Source organism: Notothenia coriiceps, unplaced genomic scaffold (assembly GCF_000735185.1).
Source record: "Notothenia coriiceps isolate Sejong01 unplaced genomic scaffold, NC01 NC01_scaffold00005563, whole genome shotgun sequence".
Classification (NCBI taxonomy): Eukaryota; Metazoa; Chordata; class Actinopteri; order Perciformes; family Nototheniidae; genus Notothenia; species Notothenia coriiceps.
The window spans coordinates 109,857-119,994 of NW_011338264.1; the positions used below are offsets into that span (position 1 = coordinate 109,857).

Sequence of the window (10,138 nt, forward strand, 5' to 3'; positions counted from 1 at the left end):
GGACTTAGTTTCAATAATAAAACTGCAAAAGAAGAAGAAAACAGGCTTTTGTTTTAAAACAATACAGAAAGTGAAACCTTAACACAGCCGTTCTTGTAGACTCTGCCCTTGTGCAGAAATGACTGTGAAACAGACATTAATGTTGAACATCCTTGTCAGGTATAACTGATTAAAAGTCCTCAGACCTGCAATTTTACACATTAAAAAAGGTGATGGCACTTTTGCTTTGCATTTCCACTTGTGGATAGTGGATGACTAAGACTAAATAAATCTATATATTTGTTTTTTCTGATAATTTATTAGTAGTTATTTTAACTACGTGGAGGCCCCTTCAGGGTCACTCAGCCAGCCTTAGCTCATGGTATAGCACATTAATGGGATGTAGGTGTTTGTGGGTGTGTTTTGGAGGTGTGTGTTTGTGGGTGTGTTTTGGAGGTGTGTGTTGAAGTATCTTGGCAAGATTTCAAAACAAAAGCTGAAATGCAAGGGGAAGGGCTGTGGAGCTGAATGGCGACAGGCTGCAGTGCTCGAGCATTGATGTGTACCTACAGCAGCTACCAGGAGGAGGAGACTGAGCCTACAGCACTGGAGTGTTTCTACATGTGACTAGCCTCTGCCTTGGAACATTACTGCCACCCTACTGTAGTGGAGAGTGTGCCAGCAGCAGGAGTGACCGTTCCTCTGCTTGTTTACGTCAGTGCGTGAACAGAGGAATGTCCAAACTGTGGCCTATTTACAAAACAGCTCTTCAGTTACCTTCCCGATGACATGCTAACACGAGTTGGTCCAGGCCTCTCTGATGCCAGCAGAATCCTTCTGAGTTCATATAGCATAAGTACTTTTAACAACAGTTCCATTTTACTTTTCTATAAGTAGTCTAAAGCAGTTTAAATTAATCACACACTCAGGATATGTTGGCATCCTTTCTCACTAACATGTTATGCCCTTCTAGGTCAGTGTGCTCACAAATAGTGAGGGAACACAGAGTGATCAAAACAAATAACACACACACACACACACGTGGACTTGTGGTACTAGAGGGGAAGAAAAGGGCGCATGTTGTTTTTCAAGGTGTGGTCGACGGTGTCTTTTTGCTTTGCTCTCTATTGTCTCTTCATGACATTTCCTGCGTTTGTCATTTTAACTACCCATACTTTCTTAACTCTCATCCTGATCAACCAATTCTGATTACAACAAAGGAACAATTTAACAATGAATTAAACTGGAGAGAAAAATATATAACATTTTAAAAAGATGTTAACAGGAAGGGGTGGGGGTTGTACACAGGAAGCAAACAAAAGCATTACAAGAAAAACAGGATTAAAACAAGAAATACATTTTCAGTTCACGTTTTACACTTTCCATTCATATCTAGATCTCAAAAGTAAATAATTCTGCAATGTTGTGCACTATAAAAGTATAAATAAACTATTGACTCAACTATTGCTCACAAATACAGTTTTAAGGAACTGGCAGTTTAATGATTAGTTTGCTTTTTTGTTGGATTGCTCTTGTGTAAACCTTGCTAATAAGATGTATTGAATACAATCCTTCCTGTTCCCTTATTTCAAAGCAGTGTTTTTGTTCGAATGTTTGAAAAAAGCAACACAAGCTTAAGAAACTTTTTTTAAACATATATTGTAAGTAAATACCGCACTTGTGTTTGAAGCTTTTACATTTCTTTAAAAAGGCAGTTGCTGTAAGTGCCTGATATAAAATCCATTAATGAAGATAGTAGCATTTGGTGGATATTTAAAAATGAGGACACATGAAACCAAAATGATCAGCATTGCTCAGTCAAAATAGTTGAGTTAGCTGTATAAATATATAATATTTGGTCAAACAGACCCTTTAAAATAACACCGACAGACTACAATAATCTGAAGCTTTAACAAGTTATTCAGTTAAGGATGTGTAGTACTGTAGTGTACCAGTAGGGGTCAATGTTGGACTGTCATGTTGAGTAGCAGTTTAAACAAAATTAATTAATTTGTTTAGCTTCATTTGATAAGGGTTCAGTTTTCCTCACCAGTTTGTTAAAGGATGATAAAGAGTGCCAACAAATAACCATTTCACACACACATGCTGTATCTATATAAGTTTAAACTTGTTACTGATACGCAGTGGCATTTAGAAGACAGATTTAAAGCTCCTGGTTAGGGAATATTAGCTTGATACATCAGACTGAATTGCCATTTAGTTTCACATCATTACTTAAATTACTCAAAGGTCTGGAATTGCAGGTTGCAGATATTTGTGTCATCTTTAATATTTGCCACAGGAGGTATTAGATAAGATGGAACTGGATTTAGCCATATCTATGCAATTATTGTTTAATATGATATATCAATCTAGTAAGGGTCTGTTTCAGTGTAACTTCATAAGTATGAAACAGGTAGCTTGTCTTTAAGCTTATGACAAGTTTCAAGGTTTAAAAAAAGAAAAAAGCATTTTAGACTAAATTGAGCTTAATGACAGTTTAATGGTGGTTCCCCAGGAAGAAATGTAGAAGACAAGCACTTCCATTTCATTTGTTTAAGTTAAGAGAACAAAAATAGTTTGGAAATGATCCCATAGTAATGTAATGAGATGACGGCTACGATACATCCTTGACTGTTTTATAACATCCTTGCAGCAGCAACAGGCTCAAGTATGTACAGATGCTGTGAGGAAGGACATGAGTCAGTTTGGAAAAGAAAGCCTCTTAGTTTTAATCCGTTTAGAGATGAGCGTTCACTCAATTGTTATACAAAAAATACATTAACAAAAACATTAATATATCTTCCACGGCTGACATTGCCTAAACATTTCAAAATAAAAAACACGAGGGTACAGCTCGATTCATGACAACTGCTGACAACTAAAATACATTTACTGGTCATGTACGATAGAAACAGAAGTGTGATTATCACCGTAAGAAGATCTATTCTGAAATCAATCATCAAATATTTCCTGTCTGTGTGGGAGGTGGAGGGGCTTGACAGCAACATTTAGTAGCGTCCTGTGAAGTAAAACAGAGTCTTTAGACAAAATGTAACCCTTTATATTAGCCAATAAAAGAGTAGATTATTGTGGAAATGACTCACGGGGAGAATAAGAGCGCGATCGGGACCGAGTCTTGTAATTCCCTCTGTAGTACGGGGACGGAGATCGCCTTCTGGAACCAGACAAAATAAAGACTTTTTGTATTTCCTATTTTTCAGCTTCAGATAAAATACAACAAATTGGGAAAACATTTTATAATCTGGAGGATTTATGCTAAAGGATTAATAGTCACCTGTATGAGCGTTGGTGGTCCCTGTCGTCATAGCGATCATAGCCACCTCGGTCGGATCCACGGTCGTATCCTCGGTCAGATCCACGGTCGTATCCTCGGTCGGATCCGCGGTCATGTCCGCGGTCATAGTCACGTGAATTGCGCCGAGGTGCGCTTGGACCGCTTGGACCACTTCCACTGCTGCTTCCCCCCCCTCCGCTGCACACAGGAAAGTTCAACGATGAGACAATTACATTTCCTGCAATTCCCTCTCAATTTGAAAGATTATCCTGGGGATATAGCAGTGAGAGCTTAGTTCAAATGTGTCAAGTCTGTATAGTCTGTGGTTAACGCTTGTGTTCTCTCAGCAGCACCATACAGCCATTTTTGTGGAAACAAAACTTTACCTTACTGAGGTCATGAGGTAAATCATTGCTTTTAAACAGGAAACAAAAACAATATAGGCCCAATCCCAAACCACGCCCTACACACTACACCTCCGTGACGGAGTGAACTCTGTGGAGAGACACTCGCAACTCAACGAGGCTCCCTCCTGTCAGATGGAGGGAGTAAATACAGCAAAAATAGACAAAAAATAAAAATTAATAAAGCTCTTTTAGTTTTAAACCTGATGTTTATAAGCTTCTTAGTTTTTGCAACAATCTGTAAATATACAAAACGTTATAATAAAATGCACACATTTACCTTTTTCTAGACTAAACACAGGTATGATCCTAAGTTAAAAAAACATGAGGTTATCATGAGTAGGGATGGGTACCGAGCCCCGGTATTAAACGGGCCCCGGGCTGAATTATTAAAGATCGTGTTACCGCTAAGCTCCGACATTAACTGTCTTTTTATCGGTACTGGAGACATGTAAAAAATATATGTATTATTGCTACACAAACATTATATTGCAGTTTTAGTGTTGCAAACTCCGTCTCTAATATGCAAAAAGTGTGCAAAATGCGTCTTTTTAGTATTTTCGATCTTTCTAATCCAGGCGAGAGATCTCTCTCCCCCGCCTGCTTGCGAGGGGGCGGGGCAGTTTACACGCGCAGCTGCTACATGCAGCAACACACACACGGAGGAGATGGCAGAGAGAACGCGCTCCGAGGTGTGGTTAAACTTTACCCGTCTCGATGTGGACAATGCTCGTTACCAAAAGTGCAATAAGAGTTTAGCATGTAAGGGCGGTAACACGAGCCGTTTGTCTAAACATTTAGCAAAAGTGCACCACATTCAGACGGAGGAATGCACCGGGTTCGACTGTCTTTCTAGCAGCTCTTTAGCCCCCCCATCCACGAGGAACGTTTCCGCGTCAGGTGGTATGTATGCTAGCAGCAACACAAATAGTTAACTAAATTATAAAAACATAGATTAATGATTAGAGCTAACTGAGTTATTTATTTTGTTAAAGTTTCAGCTATTCTGTTTACAGTTCTGTCATCACATTATTTAATACGATTTGTTAAAACATTGTTGTTTCTTTTGATGTGAAATACTACGTATTTAATTTAAATAAAAAGCGATATTAGTTTTGTTCACAGTTTGTTTAGTTAGTTTACCTTGTTTTTTTCTCCAAAAGAACCGATAAGAGTACCATTAAAAGACCGGACCGATAAGCGGTATCGATAAAAGTAGTAGTACCGTTAAAACCTAAACGATACCCATCCCTAATCATGAGGTTGTTAACATCGCAATTTTTTCAGTGGATGTTTACTGGAACTACTTGTAAACAGCGTGTTTCCTGACGGACACACACAGCGTTGACTCCGGTCAGGTAGAGACCGGTCTCAAGCAGGTCTCAAGTCAGCACCGCTGCAGACTCGCTGTTTGAGGGCTTGATAGCCCACTCCCCCTCCACACCGCTCCACACTCGTTGGTTCGGAACAGCACTTAATGTGGCGGACCCTCCGTGCGAATGCGCAAACGGAGAGGTAGTGTGTTGGGGTAGGGTGTAGGGCGTGGTTTGGGATTGGGCCATAATGTTTAATATTTAACTTTGATGTATTTATAAAGACCATTTAATTTGTGAACCATGATCACTACTACATCTAGAAGTACTTTCCAGCTGAATTGGACACTTTGATTAAAGATCATAAAAGTCACCTGGGCTGAATTGGTTCCCTACTGATGGCACAAAAGTATCCACCTTTTTTCACGTTGTAATAATAATGCTGGTGACTAAAAGAAGTTTGGCACTCCAATGCAGAGAGCCTTTGCTGGGGGACACCGGAAGACTTGATGCCCATGTTCTCAGTAAATTGAAAAACATTTTCAAACGTATACATACACTTAGGGTTCAAAATAAAGGTTTATAAATTAACATATAACACTAAAATAAAACAATAATATTACACATCCCTGAAACTGGCCCTTCCGCTGTACTTCAACCTCCAGACTGGGAAGATATCTGAACTAACATCTCTTTTAACCGCCTTTGCTTTCTCACTGTCTCCATCCCCACCAACTCATAAAGCTGGCAATGTCCTTGATCTCATATTCTCAAGGAACTGCACTACTTCTAACCTCTCTGTAAACCCGCTCCACACATCCGATCACTTCTTCATTTCATTCTCTTTACCCCTTTCCAAACATAACAAACTAATCTCTTCTAACTCTGCACTTGTCCGCCGTAACCTCCGTTCCCTCTCCCCCTCTACCCTTGCCTCATCGGTGCTCTCAGCCCTCCCTTCCTCTGACTCGTTCCAACTTCTGCCTCCAAACTCTGCTGCAGAAACTCTCCACTCTACTCTTTCATCCTCTCTGGACTCTCTCTGTCCTCTCACATCTCGGCAGGCTCGTCAGTCCCCTCCTGCTCCCTGGCTAAATGACGCACTGCGTGCTAATAGAACCATCCTTCGGGCAGAAGAGCGGAAACGGTGGAAATCCAAACACCATGACAACCTCCTAACCTATCAGGCTCTCCTCTCCTCTTTCTCTGCTTCCATCTCTCAGGCAAAAAGCACTTTCTTTCAAGATAAGATCCAATCTTCCTATTCCAAAAAACTATTTTCCATCTTCTCCACCCTCTTGGACCCCCCCAAAGCCCCTTCCCCCTCCTCCCTCTTGGAACCCCCAAAAGCCCCTTCCCCCTCGTCCCTTCTGTCAAGCGACTTTGTTAACCACTTTGAAAAAAAGGTTGATGATATTCGCTCTTCTTTTTCTGACTCACCTTTACTCACCGCTGGGTCACCAGACCCTCCCTTCACCGGGGATATAGCAGTGNTATATATATATATATGCCTCTCAGTGTGTTACATAAGAAATGATAAGCATACATAATTAACTCCAATAGAATACATACAAATCGAAGACTTGAGACAAACTTAGTATGTTTCCTTACTATGTGGGCCGGCCCATGTAGATTCCAGGGGTCGGGGTGTGCGGTCTCTTTGTGATGGAGAAGTCCACCCTGATCCTACGACCATCCAGCTCCATGCCATTGGCTCGCTCCTTTGCCTGACGGTGAATAAACATTGCATCACTGTTTTGGACCCAGAAAGTATTTCAGGGTTTAGGAGGGTCTTTTCAAACTCCTGCTCTTTTACCTCTTTCGCGTCAACAGAGTTCTCAAAGTAGACGAAAGCAAAGCCCCTGGAGCGCCTTGACTGCTGGTCGCACACAATAGAGACATCCGCCAGGGGGCCGTACTTAGAGAAGACGTCCCTCAGATCCCTCTCTGTGGTGTACAAACTCAGGCCAAACACTCCCACGCAGCCGTTTGGATCTGGATTAGCCTGCAATTTTAGAGATATTACAGTTGTGAAGAGTCTTTCATACTAAAAACCAAAGCTTTTGTTTTTTATTTTTCACAATTTAATTTCTTTATTCCGAGTATATTCAGACAGCATGCAGAAAGAACAAAAGCAAAACTAATCGACTTCTGAATAGGGCTGCAACCGACAATCATTTTCTTTGTCTTTTTTCTTCTTAAATGTATTGATTAGTTGTTCGGTAAATGAAATGTTAACCAAAATGCGATATGTGGATCAGTGTTTCCCAAAGCCCAAGATCACATTTAAGAAGCTGGAGATAGAGATGACAGACTTATTTTCTTACAAATTCACTCAAACCAATTAAAAATATCAAAATAGTAGGAGATTCATTTAGTAGTCAACAACATAATGATTTACGTTAGCAGGTTCTTTTACAATAGGAAAAAAAGTCATATAACCTACTCACAAGGGCCTTTGAGTACTTACGCGGTTGCCGATGTGCCGGCGTCGATCAGACATCGGGGAGCGGCTGTGGCTCCTGCGCCGGCGCTCTCCGCTGTACGAGCGGCTGTGAGACCGGCGGCGATGGGACCTCGAGCGGGAGCGAGAGCGGCTATAGTGTCTCCTCGAGCCGCGGTGCGACCTGTAGACAGAAACACCATTTTATTGAGTGAATATTTATGTACAACCAACTGCTCTAAATCGTCTCCAAAAGATAAACAAGAGGGAGTTTTGTAAAATAATAAATAAATAATGATAACACAGACACTCACCCAGATTTCGACCTGGATCGAGAGAGAGATTTAGAGCGGGAGTGGCGGGAGCCATCTTTTGAGCGGGCAGGCGACAGAGCTGGGGAACGGCTTGCTGAATTCCTGGACCCTCGTGGACTCACACTCCGGGATGAGAAGCGAGAATCCTGAAAAAACCACACACACACACACAAAATACCTTCATTAGGATAAATGAGATGACAAAGTGACGTTTGCCTAATTAGTTTTATGTAAAAAGTACAAAAAATAACATAATTTAGGATTGTGGAATAGGAATGCAGGTATATATATATTATCGATGAATAATGTGATGTCAATAGGCTTACTTTTAAAAATACAATTAAAATGTCAATATTATGGAGAAACAAATGTTTCAGTTGTGTAACAATTGTAGTCATTTTAACTGTTCAAAGACAACAACATGCACGCATTTGACAAACAGACCAGAGATTTACTTAGCGCTTTGGCCTTATCCAGATTACTTCTTTAACTTCATTTCTGTAACTTCATTACTTCACATTATTCTTCTTTCTTCGATTGTTATACTTCTTCTGACTTCCCCCATCTCACACACTGCCCAAACTTCTTCCCCTTCACATGTTTAGCATGCATTGAACAATTCAGCTTCACACATCTGAGCAGCAAATTATTGAAAATAAAGAGCACTTCTTCCGCATTTTCTTCGTCCAATCTTAACCTTAATGAAAAAGAAAAGGATGAAGAATGACTTCAACTAAAACTGCAGGATCATTCAACTTTGAACATGCAATTAAAATATCATCACATGCTTCCAAATGTTTTAGACCACACAATACAAATATTTATGAATGTAAAGTCCTACAAATATTTCACATTCAGTGGTTCTCCGTTTACTGTTATGTCTTATTGGCCACTTGTAGTTAGAAGTATACAAACAATTGGGTTGTGTCTTGACCTTTTTGTTGGACGTGAAAAACAAAATAACATTGAACCCCAGTCTCCTCTACATGTGTACGATAGCAAGAAAAAAGGTAGAGAATAAAATGAGTTGTACTGTAATTACTTATCATTTTTTACCTTTACATTTATTTTGCAACAACAAAATATGTTCCATAGAATAAAACCATTATTCAAAGTGGCCTCTAACGCATCACACTGTTTATAAAACCACTGAATGTCAAAGATTCCTATTAAAGTTTAAACTGTGTATTCATTAAGGGTTTAAAAAATGTTATCTTGGTTTAAGGTAAACCACACAAACTCCAATGCTTCTGCCACTCATTTGTATAACATCACTAGCACTGACAAGACAGACATGAAATCATAGGAGCCACATTCAGCAGAGTAAAACAAACAACTCAAACAGAATATACTAGGTGTGAATGTGAGTGAGTCCTCATGAAGGAGAAGACATTTTTCTAACCCATGTTAAACAAGGATGCCTTCATTTCATCATCTGTTTGTGTTTGAAATATCGCTGTTGGCTAAAGTTCGCATGAACACTGCAGCCTGTGGCCTAGCTAACAATGATAAGCTAACGGTAGCCAGCTAGCTATCTAAGTTAACAGATATTAGCAGACTATTATTTAATGCAACGTTAATTTGGACGTGGCTTATTGTTTTATAGTTGAGTAATGTATTATAGCGAATAAAACAAGAACATTAAAAAGTCTATGTTTGACAAAATAGCTCATAATCCAGCCTAACATTTCGACTTGAGTTGAGCTTGCTAGCTAACGTTTGCCAACAGTCAACGTTACCTCTTTACAACCTAGTTCTTTATATATTAACGCTAGCCTTCTTCAAACGTTACTCATACATACCCGCTCGCCGTAACCTTTGCCACTGTCGCTCATTTTAGTACCGCAATATCACAGTTGTTTATGCCGCTATGCTAACCAGCTAGCTACAAACCACCGTAATTTGTTTGTGGAGTGTGCTGCTGCAGGAGCGACTATAAGCCCCTCCCCCTGCGCGGCATTATTCCATGCGTTGGGCACATGACCACAAAAATAAGCAACTCAGTCTTACATATTATATTAATTAATTATTAATAATGTAACATTTTACGAGTAAGTTCTATATCCTACTGGGACCCGATGAAAAAAAGTGTCTTCCAATTTCATTTTTTTGGGATTTCCTACTTATTTAGGGTTAAAAAAACATCTTGCAATTTAGACTTTTTTAATTTAATTTGTAAATGTTACAGTATGTCCACTGTAGAGGACGTCGGGACCATATTAGTTTGAAAAAAGACAGCCAAAATTAACAGATAGACTATGTAACGTATTATGGTTATAGAGTGATATTAATACAATAATACATTCACCTTTATTTAAAACATGAATAAGTAATTGATCTGAACATTGCTTTTATTTGGTCAATAAAAAACGACTTTGTTTTTTGGT

General features: G+C 39.6%; 1 protein-coding gene across 1 annotated transcript; it reads right to left on the reverse strand.

Moving 5' to 3' along the window:
• Window positions 1–2,682: 2,682 nt before the first annotated feature.
• On the reverse strand, window positions 2,683–9,690 carry LOC104943021 (transformer-2 protein homolog beta-like). The gene is made up of 8 exons (XM_010768341.1): window positions 9,554–9,690; window positions 7,752–7,897; window positions 7,465–7,621; window positions 6,811–6,999; window positions 6,606–6,721; window positions 3,278–3,475; window positions 3,087–3,157; window positions 2,683–3,001 (listed from the first exon to the last, which is right to left on the reverse strand). The coding sequence occupies exons 1-8, from the start codon at window positions 9,584–9,586 to the stop codon at window positions 2,991–2,993; spliced, it is 921 nt and encodes a 306-aa protein (XP_010766643.1). The 5' UTR covers window positions 9,587–9,690; the 3' UTR covers window positions 2,683–2,990.
• Window positions 9,691–10,138: the final 448 nt, after the last annotated feature.